General features: G+C 41.6%; 3 protein-coding genes across 4 annotated transcripts in view; 1 reads left to right on the top strand and 2 right to left on the bottom strand.

Moving 5' to 3' along the window:
- Positions 1 to 4,744: 4,744 nt before the first annotated feature.
- Positions 4,745 to 8,948, bottom strand: zgc:172323 (uncharacterized protein LOC564165 homolog). Its single transcript, XM_050047631.1, has 11 exons — positions 8,725 to 8,948; positions 8,352 to 8,511; positions 8,004 to 8,153; positions 7,330 to 7,449; positions 7,142 to 7,237; positions 6,913 to 7,047; positions 6,713 to 6,823; positions 6,513 to 6,623; positions 6,239 to 6,363; positions 5,195 to 6,139; positions 4,745 to 4,962 (listed from the first exon to the last, which is right to left on the bottom strand). Exons 1-11 carry the CDS (start codon positions 8,946 to 8,948, stop codon positions 4,866 to 4,868), a joined length of 2,274 nt encoding a protein of 757 aa, XP_049903588.1. The 3' UTR covers positions 4,745 to 4,865.
- Positions 8,949 to 13,368: 4,420 nt separating this feature from the next.
- On the bottom strand, positions 13,369 to 15,858 carry tstd3 (thiosulfate sulfurtransferase like domain containing 3). Its single transcript, XM_050047632.1, has 4 exons — positions 15,388 to 15,858; positions 15,123 to 15,290; positions 14,397 to 14,556; positions 13,369 to 14,005 (listed from the first exon to the last, which is right to left on the bottom strand). The coding sequence occupies exons 1-4, from the start codon at positions 15,524 to 15,526 to the stop codon at positions 13,948 to 13,950; spliced, it is 525 nt and encodes a 174-aa protein (XP_049903589.1). The 5' UTR covers positions 15,527 to 15,858; the 3' UTR covers positions 13,369 to 13,947.
- Positions 15,859 to 16,341: 483 nt separating this feature from the next.
- Positions 16,342 to 18,019, top strand: part of usp45 (ubiquitin specific peptidase 45) — a 40,022-nt gene continuing 38,344 nt past the window's right edge. Inside the window, exons 1-2 of one of the 2 annotated variants that reach the window (XM_050046546.1) lie at positions 16,342 to 16,643; positions 17,812 to 17,920. In XM_050046546.1, coding sequence (XP_049902503.1) covers positions 17,818 to 17,920 — 103 coding nt within the window. In that variant the 5' untranslated portion in view covers positions 16,342 to 16,643; positions 17,812 to 17,817. Of the gene's footprint in view, positions 16,644 to 17,809; positions 17,921 to 18,019 lie in introns of both variants that reach the window. The other variant, XM_050046545.1, reaches the window with a different exon arrangement.

Below are 18,019 nucleotides of genomic sequence, written 5' to 3'. Positions count from 1 at the left end.
TTGCAAAAATATGGAGATGCATGATTTTATTGCAGCATGATATTAAAAGTCAAATGTAACATTTGACTCAGAACTTTGGAGTAATGGCACCATCAATCCAGCTGTGACTGCATTCATATTATCATGGGCATAATATATAATATAATTCTGCACATTACTTCTGACCACATGACTTAAATGATTGATTCACTTGTTGGTTCACTTGTGTTAATGGCATGCAGTCATAAAGTGTATTGTGTCTCCAGCATGTGGCTCAGTGCAGCAGGTTGTTTAAAGTTGATGGAGCCTTTTGATGATGCAGTGATGCACAGAGAAGAAGACCAAGAACCTGTGGGAGATCAGTGCAGACCATGATCATGTTGACCTCTGACCTGCCCACTGTGGACAAGTAGCCTCTAGTTGAGATGCCCCAACATCTCCAGGATATTATAACAAAGAATATGAAATGATAAAATGCTCAGGAATTATCAGTTTTATACCTTCATGCAGCATTTAGTAGCAATGATTAAAATACAGAACACAAAACCAACATGAAACACAATCTTCAGATTGAATCAGAGCATTCATTAATGTCAGCATAGTTTAAAATCTCTTCGTGTATAAATGTCTATAATAAAATGTTGTAAATAAACTAATAGACATTAATCTCCCTCTGTCTCTGCAGGCATCCCGTGTTGCTCCCCTCTCTATCTCCTCCCTGCGCTCCTCCACAGTCTCAAAGAGCCTGAACGACACGCGAACAATCTCATCAATGGGCGCAATGTTTGCGCCTGGCTGTGCGGAGAGGTTATTTATTAACGCCTCGCCATTTGCGGCTGGTTCCCATCCACCCCTGCGCTGCTTTTAAAGCCCCGCACTTCTCCACAGTGAAATTAATTATTCTCCGAGGAGGGAGGGGGGGGAGTCGCTGGGGTGAATCCCCGCTCCACTGTGCGCTCCGAAGCCCCGAAGAGCGCTCAAAAGACTCGGTGTCAGAGTGAAAACAGTGTTGGGAGCAAATGGGATGGAAAATTAAATGAAATTAAATGGCTTGACCGGCGGTATTGTTCCTCCTTCTTTTTTAAAAGAAAAAAGACACATTAATTACATGGTCGGATCTTTATTCTGGGACAATATTGCGGAGTCCATCAACAACATTCCGCCAGTGCGCTTCTCTTAAATGAACTCTCTTTAATAAACGTAAATAACGAGCTGAGAAGAATCGGAGTTGGGAGAGAGGAGGGTGACGTTTTTATGAGCGGCCCTGCCTGGCTCTTGCCAGCCTTTTTTGGATTTTAACTGTTTAAACGGTGGGGCTCTGATTTAACTGGTTGGCCATTAATGAGCCATGAATATAGAGGAACAACCTGTCTGCAAAGCAACGCGGTAAATACAGAGAGCAATGCCCCACCAGGGATCTCCATTCATGCTCCCTGACTATATTTCAGGGGTGCCAAGGGTTCACCACCACCTCTCCTGGACTGGTTTCAATGGCCTACCATTTAAGACCCCTCTGAGCTCCGAAGAAAACACATTTTTTATGTCGACCCATAAACTTTGTTTGGGTCTATTCAGAAGATCCCAATCATTGTCCCACTTAGCAATGTGGCCTATTTCTCACAGATTCCCACGTCTTAGAAATGACTCTGTGTTTGTCTAAATCCATTTATTTCTCCACATGCAAGCCCACACCTTCGGCACCTCTCACATTTATTTGGTCACACTTCTTTTAATTAAAAAAGAAAACTTAAATCCTCATGCTTTTTGGTGTTCTGGACAGGTTGAACTCTGTCCAGCAAAAGAATCAGAACTTATTATTCCTTTCAGATGTGAGCCCGCTCTCAGACAAAGAGAAAAGCTTCGGACAGGCCTGTTTATCTTATTCCTCGCCTTTCTTTTCTTCATTGAAAACCACCGCCACCATCAAATAAAGGTGTTTTACTTTGTGAGAAACCTGGGGAAAGATGCAAGCTGCTCCAAGGGTAGACCAGCTGCCTTGATGCGGGTGGGACATTAGCGACGCGTTTGAATAGTAATTATGCTTGTATGGGACTCCCACCAGATGACATGATTGGGATTTTAACCCAGACTAATATTCAAAATCGCATTAGAGAGGAGCCGAATAAACGGCACCTGATTCAATGCTGTTCATGCGTGATTTCATTCAAGAAAGCCTCCTCTCTTTTTTCCCCCCGAAGTGGGCTGCACCATTTCGGTATTCAAAGTCTCTACAAAGTTTTTTGCGCCGGGCTTTTTCAGGCCGCATTTCCCTGACTTAAACTCACTTTGTCTCGCATGAGGAGACTTGGATAAAAGCGTGTGAAGTTGCGTGAATTGATATGTTTCGGTGTACCTTATAAATTCATACCTTTTCTCACTCGAGCGCCTCAGAAAGAAAGTGTCACTCAGGCCGATTCTCTCTGCTGTCCAACGCATTTAGCAGGAGATCTATTTGAGAAGTTCATTCCTAGGCAAATGTATGCAGGCAGGGCTCTGCGTGAATGGAGCAGCGTGTCAGCCGACCCTAATTGGGATTTAGCCACCCAAAGCATATGCACAAAGTGACAGAAAATCACAGGTTTCAAAGAAAGTCACAACTTTTGCCCTTCTTGGTGAATATGGGCAGCTCTTTCCCTCAGCTCAGAGTAAGCTGCATTTTTCTTATAGGATGGAGGTTAGTGACCCAGTTGGCTCTGCGGTGTGTTTCTGCAAACTCATAGTGTGAGCAAAACAACTATAAAGGCAAAGTGCATGCTTAAAGACACGTAACCTTGACTGCACTATATGTTTGAATGAGGCCAGATGTTTTAGCCGAAGTCATGGTTATTATCTGAACAAATATCGGACCATTTTATTGCTTTATTTCACTTTTCACGTCTTGTTTTATATAGTAAAAATATAGTTTTAAACAGGTTTGTAGCGGACCTTTTTTATAATAATAATAAAAATAAAAATGAATAAATGAAATAAAATAATAATAATAATAATAATTTGCCCCATTAAAATGTGTCGTTTGAAATATTTGTAGAGAATGCACAAGCAGATTTATGTATTAAATTTTATATGAACATTTATATGACATTTTGCAAATTTACGTTTTATTTATTTATTTATTTATTATTTTAATGATAAGACTGCACTCGCCTTTTCCAGTGCGTCAGTGTTTCCACTGTGGAGACGGAGCACCATGGAGAGCTCCGCATTGCGCACACACGCACACATACAGACACACACACTGTCTCCCTTGTCTGTTAATTATATTGATAATAAATTCCATCCCATCATATTGATGAGGAGAGAATTTATCTTGAACTTCACCCTAAATGCAAGCTATAGGCTGATTTATATGTATATACATGGTTCGGGTTGGATGCACATTGATAATTCGCTGTAACAAACTGTAACCTAATGATATGACCGTCTCCTCATTATATCTCCGACTGACAGTTCTGGGTTCAAACTAATTGTCTCCTGCGTGTCCGGGTGGGATGAGCTTGTGGAAATGATGTCCAAGCGAAATATTTATTATTTCAACATGACGTCTGCGCATAATCATCGTAAATGATGTATTAAGCAATGATACAATACAGTAAAATGTTGACTGGAGGCGCATTGGCTCTGACAATGTTTACGGTAATTTCTTGATTTTATTTCAGAGGCCCATTGCTTGTTTATTATTATATTGTTACTTAAACCACAAGTCTGATTGTATAAAAATTGTATTTTTGCATATTTTTTCATACCTTAATCCTTCAGATATTTACCATTTCTCTTGAGTGAGAAATGTAATTGTTTTGTTGCACATATTTCACACCAAGTTCTCAGAAAATTAGGATGTTAACCCAACATATCCATCCAAAATGTTGACTGATCACATTTGAAACAGTAAATATTAGGCATTTAACATTTATATGTGTGCATTTCTTACTTTTCTTAAATACTTTGATCTTTCCCATCTTCAAAACCAAAATATATTAGGGTTCCACTAACGTAGAAGCATTCCACTGTGAAATAATATTAGGATGTTCTCCATTATAATGATAATAATAATAATAATAATAATAATAATAATAATAATAATGTCACAGTAATGTTACTGCTGCCATAATAACACTGGTCCTGTTTCCCTCTTTTGTTGCACTTTCTCTCAGAGGATTGGTGTGTTGCATGTCTCGGCTCGAAGCCCCTGAGCAGGACACTGAGTGTGTTTGGCATCTGCTGCCCAGATCCAATCGCTCCCAATCAGCAGCAGGAGGAAAAGGTGTGGATGTGGATGGAATGAGGACAGGAAACGGCTGTGTGCCGTCACTCTGCTGCAGGACAGAATTTGACTGACAGATTCCTTAGCCCTCCAGAAAGTGTCAGGGCGACTGCCTCGACCCTCAGGTGACTCTGTCTTTCTCTGTGTTTTTGCTGCTCACTACTTCCTTTTCCCCTTTTTTCACTCCTTATCCTCTCGAGCCTTTGCTATCAAAATAAGCAACATCTCTTTCAGTTGTGCAGAATTACCAGCATTTCATGAAAATAGTAGTGATAACATTCAGTGTCCTTGTAAGGCACTTCAAACACAAATGCTAAAAAAGACATCAAATCAAAACAAAGACAAGGTAATTGAATGCTGATAGCTTTATTTTGAGCAAGTAGAAAAGAAGGGGGGGGGGTGAGAGGCACACAAAGGTTTAGAGACCATGTTGAGTGCTGCTAGTGAGGCATATTTAAAGCCTATGAGGTGACGGTTTCACTCTGTGGCAAAGGGTCATTCATGGTCTTCTTGTCCAGGGCAAAGGGCGAAGGTCAATGCCCAGACATGGGCTCTGGTCAGTGCAAAGCTCAGAGGGGCGTGGTGGTTTAAGGGCGGGAGGAGGTCATTTGGGAATTTGTGCTGCTCATTCCTCGTCAGAGTCATCGGCTGCGCCGGAGATGGTGTAGGTTTGTTCCTGGTGGTCCATCTCCACCACATCATCGTCCTCATTTCTAACTGTTCTGTAGGGGAGGAAAGGACATGCAGAGGGCTAAGGTAACCAGAAGAAGCTCATTGGACCTCTGAACCCCAAAGTAGCTGTATGCTAGCCTTAAGCCTAACCCTATCATAACACAGGTTAAGATACTTTAAGTCATTCTTCGTTAATCAAAGGCATCATTTTATGAGCTTTAGTGCTGCAATAAAAATAATATGTTTGAGAGAAACAAAAAAGATACCTGATGGTACCTTTACCTAATGAGCACCGTCCTCCTCTCCGTCAGCTCCACAGCCTGCTCTGCATAGGGCTCATTGTTGTCGTCATATCCATTGGATCCATATCCCATCCCGGTACCGATAGTGCCACCCATTCCTCCACCAATCTTCCCCTTTCCGCCAATGCCTGAAAGTGCAACATCTCCACCCACACCCTCAGTTCCTCCACTGCCTATTCCAGCATGACCCATTCCACGATCTTTACCTCCATCCCCATCTATACCTCCACCAATTCCACCACCCGTTCCTCCACCAACACCACCAATTTCTCCACTGAACCCTGTACCAGTGCCACCTATGCCAGCTGAACTTGCAGCACCACTACCTACACCCATTCCAACACCACCCACGCCACTGTCACCCATGCCTCCGGCGCCAAATCCCAAAGTTCCACCAACACCCACACCTCCAGCCCCAGCGCCCACTCCTCCAGCACCAGTGCCTACACCTCCAGCCCCAGTGCCCACTCCTCCAGCCCCAGCACCCACACCACTCATTCCTCCAGCACCCACTCCTCCACCAGTACCCACACCCCCTGTGCCAGCTCCTACACCTACACCCCCAGCTCCAAATCTATGACTACCACCAATGTCTGCCCCTCCTGCCCTACCAGTAGGACCCGTCTTGTCATCAGGACCTCCAGCACCCATTCTTCTACCCATTCCTCCAGCAAGATTGCCTGAACCTGTGCCCATGCCTCCTGCACCTGAGAACCCCCCCATTCCTACTCCACTCCCCATGCCTCCAACACCTCCACCACTACCTTCCATCATTCCGCCACCCATGCCACCAACACCACCAACCCCACCCATTCCTCCTCCACTGGAGCTCATCCCACCACCAATGGCGCTCATGCTACAGCTGGCAAGAGACAGGGTTTGCATCATGCCAGAGAGCCGCAGATCCTCTCCCTCAATTAGTTTTCTGTAACAAAAAAACAAATATTCAAAATGACAATATTTTTTCTTTACATTAATTTACATATATTTCATGGCACTAATTCTTAAGTTATTCTTCCTTCACCTGTATGTTGTAATCTCAATCTCCAGAGCCATCTTGATATTCAGGAGCTCCTGGTACTCACGCAGGTGCAGCGCAATTTTTTCCTTAGTGGATTTCAGCTCAAGCTGCAGGGCCTCAATCTGGGCCTAGTAGGTTAACAGAGCCATTAAATTACTGTACGAATGAATTCATATGGTGGCTTTGCGCCTGAATGCATGAAAGTAAGCATATGTGTTCACAACTGACTCTGGTGAGATCAAGTGTGCATCCTCTGACTACATTAGCTTGTCTTTACCTGCAGGTCTTCCAGTTCCTTCTTGTACCTCTCTTGTGCCTCTCGGATCTTGGCCTCAAGAGCTTCATTCCTGCTCCTCAAGGCATCCAACTCACGATCTTTGCTTTGGATCTGGAGATATTTTTATATTCGTCATTGTAGTCATTCAGTATCAGTAGTTAGTTAAGGCTCATTTATTCAGTATCACTTTTCATACTCACATCCTTTTTGGCGCCTGCTATTTCATCCCGAATGCCTCGAACCCTATCCACGTGCCTTGATGTCTTACTGGTCAGATCTTCAAACTTGTTTTTATACCATGAATCCATCTCCTAAAAATAAGCCATGAAATATTCACATTAATTTAACCTAAAACAAAGAGAACTTGACTTCAGACCGTGCTAATGTGTGATAATCTTACCTGGAGATTTTTGGCTGCAATGTCGTCATACTGGGCTTGGATTTGCTTCAAAGCAGCTGCCAGGTCAGGTAGGGTGAATGCACTCTGAGCTGAGACATGAGCTGCGTAGATTTGTTTCATGAGCTCATCAATTTCCTGGAAAAATAAGAAATATTTAGCAATAATGAAAATAAAAGGCAAACTAAATACATAAGCTTAATACATAATCTTATGTGATGATGTTATCCACCTGCTGATGGACCCGTTTCAGGAATTCAATTTCAACTTCCAGCTGCTCCAGCTTCTTCTCCAAAGCAATGCGCGAGGAGGTGGCTTTGTCAACATCCTGAAGAGCACACACCGTGATTATCATTCGGGTTTGGGACTGTAAATTAATTTGATGATTAAGGAGATATTGGCTAATAAAAAGTAACCTACTGGACGGAAGGCTTCGATTTCTAACTCAGCTTTCTTCCTCAGCTCCACTGCCTCCTCATATTTGATTTTGATTGCCTCTAGTTGAGCAGCTGTGGAGTCCTTAGCCGCCAAGGAAATGTCCTGAAAACCAAGAAGCCAGAAGTAATGTGGTCGTCTATTAGATTTGGAGGTGTGTGCAAGGGTGTGTGCAAAATGTAGATCAGCCACTTTTCAATTTTGCATTTTATATCTTTTTTCCTGTGTGTGTGTGTGTGTGTGTGTGTGTCTGTCTGTCTGTCTGTCTGTCTGTGTGTGTGTGTGTGTGTGTGTGTGTGTGTGTGTCTGTCTGTCTGTCTGTCTGTCTGTCTGTCTGTCTGTCTGTGTGTGTGTGTGTCTACAATCAAGCCATCTCATCTGTGAATAAAACATAGCTGATGACAGCTGTACTCCATGACACCTTAACACGCTGAGGCACCTCTCCATTTGCCTGCCAGAAATAAGCCTGTTACCAGGTAAGGAACCTTGAAAACACCAAGTTGACGTCTTGTATCATTGCTTGGATGGATCTTCCACAGCTCAGTGAGGTGTAAACCTTGCCGGAAACTAAGAATTCAGTCTTTATGCTCTATTGAGTGTCTGAAATGTAAAAAGAAAAAAAAAAGCGACAATGTGCGGCTTGGAGAATTCTGTCTCACCCGCTGAACTCTCATCTGGTCAGCAATCTTTTTCAGCTCTCTCAGCTGTTCCTCATACAGGAGGCGCAGACCGGTTGGACTCTCAAAGCGGTTCTGGTAGGCCTGGATCTCTGCTTCCAACAGCTTGTTCTGCTGCTCAAGTGATCGAACCTGTCACCACAAGAAAACCTGTGATTTCAAGTGTGTCTAAACCAGACACCACAATATGTTTCCTGTCCTTGTGCTCACAGAGCTGAGAATAATATGGTTCCATTTTTCAACAAAAGGCATTTTTAGCCAGGCCTGAAAAGTATATTTATCAGCACTGACGGAAGAAATAAAATGCGGTTAGTTTGAAAGCAGTTTTACCTTGTTAATGTATACAGCCAGTCTGTCATTGAGGATGATCATCTCCTGTCTTTCAGTGGTGCGGGTGCTGAGGAATTGTTGGTTTTCAGCTGCAGCCACATCCAGATCTACAGCGGGTTCTCCATTTGGCCCAACACAGACCAAGGCTCCTACACCCACACTGAAAAGCCAACCGTGAGCCAAGGACATGAAATTTGAAGAAGCGTTAGATGGCACTTCATGAGAAAATGTAAACGTAATAAAAGTATTAAAAAAAGATTGGAAAATAACTGAAAACTGCACTTTAACATACTTTCACAAACATTTTACGGCAAATAATATTCTCACTGTAAAGCCTTCTATAAACATTGGCACTGTAGGAGACAGAGCTTACCCTGCTCCAACCATGCGAGTCTTGCGTGCAGCTGAGGCAGTCCTTCGTCCCATTGCATCCACACGCATGGTGCCGGCCCCGGCTCTGCAGGGGTAGCCAGCAGAAGCATGACGGGCATCTCTCCTGGTGGGGGATGGGCTGGACACCCTGACCTGGTAGGACGAGCTGCTGCTGTCCTCGAAGTGACGGCGGTAGGATGAGATCCTCTCAGGGCTGCGGCTCATGGTGGCGGCAGCGACTGTGTTTCCTCTGGTTCTCTGAGGGGTGATGAAAAAAATACTCACGCAGGGCCTGTCTGTGGTTTACTGCACTCCAGGGCACCTTGTTTGCTCTCCCTGATTGTCAAGCCAGTCTCGGATTTTATACTTCCCAATGCCAGCCATACCCCAGCTCTGTCAAAGACAGCCCAGTTCATGAGCCAACACCTGTGGAATCTAGAACCTCTGCACCAACTCAGGCTTGACCTGCTGCTCAGATATCTGTCAGCAGCTTGTGAGGAGCACAGCTTGGCTGGGATAGCAGCTGACGGCATCGCCCATTGGTCTTTCTGCAAAACACAGAATGTGATCATGTATTGGCCTCCCTTTGATTGAAACCACAATGAGTTTTGCCAGGATAATGGCACATCCACCACCCCAGTGTCCACTACAGCACTGGGCAGCAGACAGGCAAGCAGGCAGGGTCCAGCAGCAGCCAGTAGGTACAGCACTGATGTGATCTGCTCTGATGGGATGAGGGACTTTAATTGAATGCTGAGCAGAAGCTGCAGGGTGACCTGATGAGGCAGCGGCTGCAGAGGAACAAAAAGCCCCAGCAAGATTTGACATAAATTAATACTTATTTGTCTGATGTGTTTTCAACATATTAAAACCACGGCAATAAGAAAAAAGAGAAAATGAAATTACTGCCTGTGAGGGAAAATAAGTAGGCAGAAGAAAAGGACGGGGGGGATAAGTCTGGAGTTTACGGTTGACATAGCACAGTGATATGACGGGAGAAAACAGTGCTCATGTCCGTTTAAGGCGATTTTTTATTGTCACCATCAGGGTCACTTGGTCAGGGGTCAGTCCATGCTGCACTGCCCTTAGAATTTACAGTAAACAATAACTACCAGCAACATTAACTCTCATAGAAAACCTAAAACATACTGCGACAACCACAGAATAACCAAAACATTATAACCTGTCCTTAACTAGATATTAGTTCAGCATATTTAAAACACAAGAATCCAGCTTAAGAAATGCTTTTTAATTCATTTTAATTATTTTTTTTAATTTATTGTTCTTGTGAAACTCTGTCTTGATAGATTAAGCAAGCATCTATTCATTTCCATTGACCTCAGATCTTACAGCAGCATGGGACTTTTGGGAAGAGGTGGAATCAATCAGTCATGGGAGCAATCTGTTTCCACCAACCAGCTCTTTTAATGTCACAACCAAATGACATTACTCATTATTTAGGTATTTTTATTACAGTATTTGTGAAGCCTCACTTCAAATGCCAACACAGCTCCACCTCCCGGGTTTAATTTTTGGGAGCATATCTATGTTTCCAGGGTTCTATGTTTCCCGGGTTCTATGTTCCCCACTTAACCCTGCAAAAAAGGTTCTATGTTCCCCGCTTACACAAAAAAGGTTCTATGTTTCCCGGGTTCTATGTTGCTCGCTAAACCAAGCGGGAAACATAGAACCTAGAAGCTTTTTTGCAGGGTTAAGTGGGGAACATAGAACCCGGGAAACATAGAACCCTGGAAACATAGGGATGACCCCTAATTTTTCATTCAGCTAAAAATAGCTAAGGGGAACACAAGATGGAGACGGTATGGACATGCTTCCTTCCAAAGTTATTTATTGTATTTTCCTAATTTAAATGGACAGTTGACCCTAAAATCAAAAATACTATTGTTTCCCCCTCTTACCTGTAGTGCTTTTCATCAACCTTGATTGTTTTGGTGTGAGTATTTGTGTGTTGGAGATATCGGCAGTAGAGATGTCTGCTTTCTCTCGAATATAGTGGGTATAGAGGACACTCAGCTTGCGATGCTAAAAGTGCCACAAAAAAAAACATTAAAAAAAAAAGTAATCAGCAATGTCTCTTTCCAGAAATCATGGCCTGGTTACTCAAGATAATCCACAGATCTTGTTGTGAGCAGTTTCATGTATCTACCAATCTACACCCGCCTATTGTATCACAAAGCAGAAGGAAGCGTGCATCCACTGCTACTTCAGCTAGCACCCTTAGCTGGCAAAGATTACAGCTCTTCCAAGTACGCCATTAACGTTCACGTCATGCTGTCATGAGCCAAGTCTTTCGTCCATGTGCAGATGCACATTTCCTCCTGTGCAGTGATATAGTTGGTGGATCTCTAGGTAGAAAAAAATAGTTCGTACATGAAACTGGTCACAGCAAGATCTGTGGATTATCTTGAGTAACGGGGTCATGATTTCTGGAAAGACACATCGCTGATTAGTCTTTTTAATTGATTTTTTGGCACTTTTAGCAACACAGTCTGAGTGTCTACTATACCCACTATAGATACCCACTGTAGAAAGTAGATATCTCTACCGCCAATATCGCCAACACACAGCAACCCACACCAAAACAATAAAGGTTAATGAATAGCACTACAGGTAAGAGGAAAAAATGTAATTCTGATTTTAAATTAGGAAAATTAGGAAAATACAATAAATAACTTTGGAAGGAAGCATGTCCATACCTTCTCAATCTTATGTTTCCCTTAGCTTTTTTTTCGCTGAATTTTATTTTATTTAGCCTATTTATTTTTTAAAAATGGGACAATATGTATTAATAAACAATTACTTAGTAAGTAAGAGTAAGACAAGCAAAACAACATACGCAGAGACATAGTAGACCAAGAGTTGTGAGACCATAGGAATTTTTAGATATCAATTTATAAAGTGCCTGAGTGCTAGTTAAAGTGACGAGCGCTAAAGTGTCGAGTGCAAGAGTGCCAAGTGCTAAAGTGTCTGTCTGTTTAAGTACTTGTTATCTTGCACATTGCTCAAAATTGCATCAAATAGTAAAGTGCTAGAATGAATTGCACTAAATAGTAAAGTGCTAATTGAATTGCACAATGCCCATAGCACACGATTGCAGGTGTGTGTCTAAATACTGCACATTAGCATACATAAGTCTATTATGTAAGCACTACTGCATAAAATTGAAATAAATCTAAAGTTAGACAGGTTAAATTTCATTCTGTTCACAGTCTTTTTCACCTGTTGTTTAAAACAAAGTTGTGAATCAAGAATGGTTCCTAAATATTTAGATTCTTGTACTAAGTCGATCTTTTTACCTTGTACAAAAATATTAGGGTCACTGTCAATACTCACCTTTTTTGAGAAGTACATACCAACAGTTTTAGAGATGTTGAGGTGCAAATGTGAACTGTTGAGCCAGTGATGTACTTTAGTCATGGCATCAGTCAGTTCTTGAGCAGCTTGCCTTTTGTTGAGAAGAGAATAAAAAATTGAATTCTAACTAGATCCGCCTATCGTATCACTGCGCAGAAGGAAATGTGCATCTACACATGGACAAAAGTAAACATTAATGGTGTTCTCTTCGGCTGAGTTGTTACGTTAGCTAGCTAAGTGGTGCTAGCTGAGCTAGCATCTGCGCAGTGATACTGTTGGCGGGTGTAAATTGGTAGAAAGAAAATAGTTCCTACATGAAACTGCTCACATCAGGGTCTGTGGATTATCTTGAGTCTCTGGGTCATGATTTCTGGAAAGAGACATTGCTGCTGAGTTTTTCAGATGCGTTTTTTTTTTTTTTGGCACTTTGACCTCCAAAAGCCGAGTGCCATCTAGTTCCACTATATCGTAGAGAAGGCAGACATCTCTATGGCTGGTATCTCCAACACTTGATGACTCACACCAAAACAGTCTAGATTGATAATAGCTCTGAAGGTAAAAGGAAAAATATGTATTTTTGATCTGAGGGTTAACTGTCCAAACAGGCCAAATGATATGGTAGTATACTTTAGTTACATGCTTTAGACTCGCGGACCTGCTTTATCAGTTAAATATAAATCTGGGGTGCACCATGCCTGCTTGGAGAATACTGTTTCATATAGCAGAAATAGCATTAACACTTCTGAGCCAGATTATTTACTCATGCATCTGGAAAGTCACTTAAAGGTCAGCTTCCTATTTAGTGACAATGATTCAACAAGCAGCTTCTTACTTTTCTGGGGCACTTAGATAATTTTGAAATCTTAACTAGTCACGGTAAAATCATTATTGTGTTCTGTTTGGACTTTCAGCTGGAGCTGTAAAAGGGAAAGTTAACAGGGAACAAAGTCCATGGCCGTGGTCGACATACTGTTAATAGAGGCATTCTTCTCAGTTGAAAACAAACACATTCATTATCATGGATGACGAAGGGACCTGTTAATGTTCCCTGGAGGGTGGGTGGCAAATTCAGTGGATATTAGACATAGTCCTTCAATACCGTAGATCATCTTAGTCCCAGAGGCTGTCACCTCAGTAAGCCACTCTATGACTATCTGTATCACAGATAATTCAAATCCATGTCTTCTTATGCTGTTTTTATTAGACCTGATAGACATGCTCCAAAATTTATTCTAAATAAATAAATAAAAATTCCAAAACACAATCAAAATATCAATATTAATAAATTGTTTTTATTGAATGAAATTGGCAACAACTTCATTTGCATCCATGAGCAACAAACTATTCAATATTTACAACACATTTACTTGAATTGTTGAACTGTCCATATTATGCAACAGCCGACTTCATCTTAACACACAATCATACACAGTTAAGTAGTCATTTGCATAGATAGTCTGGATGGAAACAAATACTTGAGCTCTATTAGAACTCTATTATTATTTGTGGTACGGTTTAGAATAGTCACTGGTTACATATTTGTCTCTGTAGAAGTTGTAAAGGGTTTATAAATAGTTCTATGGTGAAATAACTTTAACTTCAAGTAAGACTACAGTAGTTATTAAGTTTTTTAGCAGCAGATGTGATTGTTGATGTGTGCAGAGCCTTCTGGTTTCAGTCTTTGGGATTCACAGATGAGGAAAACAACTTCAATTACTGGCTCTTAAAACAAAAGAAAAAATGAACTGTTTTAAAACCCTTTACAAGACTCCCTGTTACACAATCTCAGTTGCCAGTCTGATCTCAGCTAAGAGCTTTTAATATTGTCTTCTGTTTCATCATCCCTAGATCAGTTCTGTTGTTCATTTTTCAGCCAGTCTTGCCATCCACCTGGGTAATGCTGAACGCTGAAATGGAGCAATAAAGGAGGGAAGTGAATGCAATGTTGCATAAACAGAGGTGTGTCAAAAATTAAACTGCCACTGTGTATGACTTTACTAGTAAAAACATGTGCAGTATTTAATGGTTTCACTATTAGACTCTCTAGCATTACGCAACAACAGGTCAATGACCTCAGGTTGGTTAAACTTAATGCTGTCTCATAATGAAATATAACAGTCAGATATAACATTAAGCCATAAAAAAATGTACTTGTACTCTAGCCTTTTCCCAGACTTATTGAGAAGTGTTAGAAATATCTAACATTTACTTTACATGCACTACAATAGCTCAGTAATCTGTGTGCATTAATGATGAGGTGAGAAGCAATGATTTTGACAGATAGGAAACACATCTCACTCTTTGTATCCCAGCGAGGTGGCTGTGTCTAGTGCCGTCTTGCTCCTGATCCCTGCCAGGCAGGTGAACACAACATTATCTGTGTGTTGGGGCATTTTACCACCGTACTTTTCATTGAACTCTTCCGGTGCCAGCTGGAGGGCGGTGTTCACCTGTCCCACTGCAAAGTCAAAGAAGCACAGACAGGTCAAGTATGACCAGCAGTACTTTAAAGATGTGCTGTTAGGTAAAACAAAACCGGTTGTAAGCAGTGTCAAAGGACTTCACCTAGATACACAGGACTATCTAAGGAATGTTTAACCACAAGGACAGTTAGGAGGAGTGTCCTCCTACATCAGTTTAGTTTTAAGATGTCTGCTGGTGTCATCCATGTTGAAATCTATTAAAGTTTGCTGGGACTGTAATCTTTAAACAAATTTTCAAATGCAAATTTGAAGCAAATAAGTGTGCCACAATAAAAAAAGGCCTGCGATTATAAACAGAGACACAGTAAACCAAGCAACTACAACAGACCCCTTAGGGTTATCTGATCATGTATACAGCATGCTTTGAGTGACAGCCACATGGTTTAGGACTTTCCCAGATTTGTCCATGACCCGCAGACAACCTTAACTAGTTACAAAGGTACTACATTAGTAGTCTTGTGATCTTACAAGTAGCTATGACGTGACATCTCTGCTAACTTAACACTAAGATTCAGTGTATTATAGGAAGAACAACACTTACAGGGGACGTTAATTGACCCGGGAATGACGCCGTACTCCCTGAGCTCCCAGGGCTCTCTGACATCTATGACTATTGCTTTCCGACCAGCCAGGAGCTGCTTCATCTGGTCATAGCTCACATCTGTGCTCGGTGGCGCTGAACTGAACCTGCGGAGCAGCGGCCCTGAAGCTGAAAGCAAAACACACAATATGCCACACATATGAACAGTTTTTCAAAACATGATAGTGAGTCAACCAGCTGACATTCACACGGACAGAAAGCTCACTTTTACAAGCGTGGTGGGTGTTGACAAGGCTGGACACAGAGCTTCGTCCTCCCTGGACGGAAACTCTAGACAGGACGGTATTGTTCCATAACAGCCGCGGAAGAGCTCTTGCAAACCCCCAACACCGTCTGAGAGCCATATATGACACCCTATTATACTCTCTACGCTAACACTTCCTCAACACAAACCCCAAATTACAAATGACGCAACACTAATACGTGCTGAAACTATTGGAAATCTAAACGCCAGTGCTCGCGCTTACCAAACAATGATTTGCGCGTGCGCAGAAATACGGATCACCAAAGGGACAAAAATACTCTCTCCTTTCCCATCTCATAAAGAGCAAACGTAAGTCATTCACCTGATCTTTCAAAGGTCAACCTATTGTGAACACAAATACGCGCTATGTGCCATAAGTAGCCAAAACCCGAAAATACTAATGAATATGACGGACATAATGCATGTATGTATGTAAATATATTGCATTTATAGTCTTGCGAAAAACGGAAAATTGACAGTCAAACGTCTGTCCTCATCTGACCAGCTATGCCCTATGGTTCCATGTCGCATTCAAAGGCATCGTGCTACATCAGCTTTCCTGACCACTAAAGATGTATTGATAACATCAGCTGGTATGATCTCGACACATCTGTTTGTAGAACAAAGGTATCATAAACCGCACCATCAAAATTACTGCTGAAAATGAAATATTTAATTTGAATTTCAGCATCCACGAAACAGAAATACTTTTTAAAAAATCACATAGTACGACACCTCGATATTTTCACAACCATTTCAAGTTTTTCATTTCTGTAAATAAAACAAGACAATAATCCGATCTCTGTAACTTGATACCATGAAGCGTTAGAAAAACTCCTGAATGCCTCAGAACCTGTGGAGTTTTGAGATTTCCCATTGTGCTTGAATGCAGCATAAGGCCAAACCGAGCTGCCGTAGTGCGTCACATGTTGACTAGGGTTGCTAGCTGATGCTACCGAAAGCTTGAAAAAAATTACAAAGTCTAAGGCAAAGACGAAGAATTATAGAGACAATTGGACTGTTGTTGTCGGTGCGTTGTACTTTGCTTCGCAATGCCGTAACAGAGCAGTGTGTTGTTGGATAAAACACACCTGTTAATGTTTTATTTATTCTGACAGTCTGATGTAGCTAGCTTGTTTGCTAGCCAGGAAGAGTTGACATCTCACTGTTGGCTTCAGGATAGCTAACACAGTCAACATAGGAGCTAAAATAAAGAGGTGAGTTCATACGGCTATTCGCCAATTCTAATAGTGCAAACGTTATCCATTCATTGTTTGAGGTTCTCTGATAAACGACATGTAGGCCTCTTATTCTCACCTAAATTGGACGGTCTTTGCTAGTCGAGGCTTCTCAACCGTGTTATTGCACATTCCTGAGTAGTTAACGTTACTCTTATTATAGTATCATCTTTTATTTGTTTGGCTGTATCTATTGTCAGTGAAATATTATGCAGTCCGCAAGTATATGACAGTTACACACTTTCTGTTGTTTAGGCTCATCACTCCTGAGTGGGTTATGCATGGTTATGTGCCTGGGATTAAGTGACTTTAAGCTTTAGGATGCTTAAGTGGGGTCCCATGTAAATGGGTTGAACAGTGGAGAAACGATTTCAATTGTAACCCCTCAGTGGAGCTGGATAGTGATCTTAAACCTATGAGCTACCACGGAATATAAGGTCCAAACTACACTGAGGGTGTAAAGCCCCCAAGCACAAGCAAGAAAATGATCCTGGCAGCAGTACAGGACAAATATAATCAGGGAAAATACCAAGATTCTGCTGATGTCTGTAGGATGCCGACTGGTTTGGAAATTAGCACCTGTCAAATGCTGGTAAAATATGATAGATTTGTTTCACTTACCAGCCAAAAAAACTTTGGTAATCAATTGATTGGCAGGTAGATTTTGAAATCCACCCGCCACACTGGCAGGTCGACAAAAACTTCAATTTCCAACCCTGGATGTAAGCCTAAGACAGCCATTGGTTGCATAGGATTTGCAAGTAGATTTGAAAAGAAGAATACTGTATTTAAATTTAAGGTAATTTGACCAGCAAATTTGGGTGTCTTAAAAGCGAGGACTATGTAGAAAAAGAGCTACAGTCCTTAGTTCATCTAGTGTGAGTGTAAATGTGCTCAAAATAATGTTTAAAGATGATTCATAGTGACTCATTCATTTTAGATACACTGCACAAGAGTACAAAGGGAATGATATATGTTACTGCATAGATACTTACGGATTGCTTTGTACCTGGTTTTCAAAGCACTGTGTGCTACAATATGTAAAATAATCATGAGAGTTATAGACTGGTGTAAGCTTATGTTATGTTGAAGTAGTTTCATTTTATATAGTAATTCCAATGTTTGTCCTCCATCTGCTCATCCACAGCTCCAGATGCGGCTAAAGGACCCCTTCTCTTTAAAAGCCGCAGATATGACTAAGCGGACTAATAAACCGAGGAAACCTCGAGATGAGGAGTCATCAGATGAAGTCAGTGGTAAGTCACTGGAGCAGTGCAGGGCACCAGACTGTTAAAGTTCGGGTTGTAAGTTTTGTTTTAGCAGAGTCCAGTCTATAGTGAATGAGATTAAGTCTT

This window comes from Epinephelus moara, chromosome 6 (genome assembly GCF_006386435.1).
Source record: "Epinephelus moara isolate mb chromosome 6, YSFRI_EMoa_1.0, whole genome shotgun sequence".
Lineage (NCBI taxonomy): Eukaryota > Metazoa > Chordata > Actinopteri > Perciformes > Serranidae > Epinephelus > Epinephelus moara.
The sequence above is the reverse complement of the archived record's forward strand: the minus strand, read 5'-3'. Positions and strand labels throughout refer to the sequence as shown.

What these genes read in the sequence shown, in the direction of transcription:
- zgc:172323 (XM_050047631.1), bottom strand. Translation starts at nt 8,948, where the DNA reads ATGAGCCGCAGCCCTGAGAGGATCTCATCCTACCGCCGTCACTTCGAG. An exon ending in ACCAGATGAGAGTTCAGCGG is followed by an intron (nt 7,450 to 8,003) that starts GTGAGACAGAAT and finishes CTTGGTTTTCAG; the next exon opens with GACATTTCCTTGGCGGCTAA. An exon ending in TGAAACGGGTCCATCAGCAG is followed by an intron (nt 7,048 to 7,141) that starts GTGGATAACATC and finishes TTATTTTTCCAG; the next exon opens with GAAATTGATGAGCTCATGAA.
- tstd3 (XM_050047632.1), bottom strand. Translation starts at nt 15,526, where the DNA reads ATGGCTCTCAGACGGTGTTGGGGGTTTGCAAGAGCTCTTCCGCGGCTG. An exon ending in CACCCACCACGCTTGTAAAA is followed by an intron (nt 15,291 to 15,387) that starts GTGAGCTTTCTG and finishes TTTTGCTTTCAG; the next exon opens with CTTCAGGGCCGCTGCTCCGC. An exon ending in ACCTCGCTGGGATACAAAGA is followed by an intron (nt 14,006 to 14,396) that starts GTGAGATGTGTT and finishes GCTCCATTTCAG; the next exon opens with CGTTCAGCATTACCCAGGTG.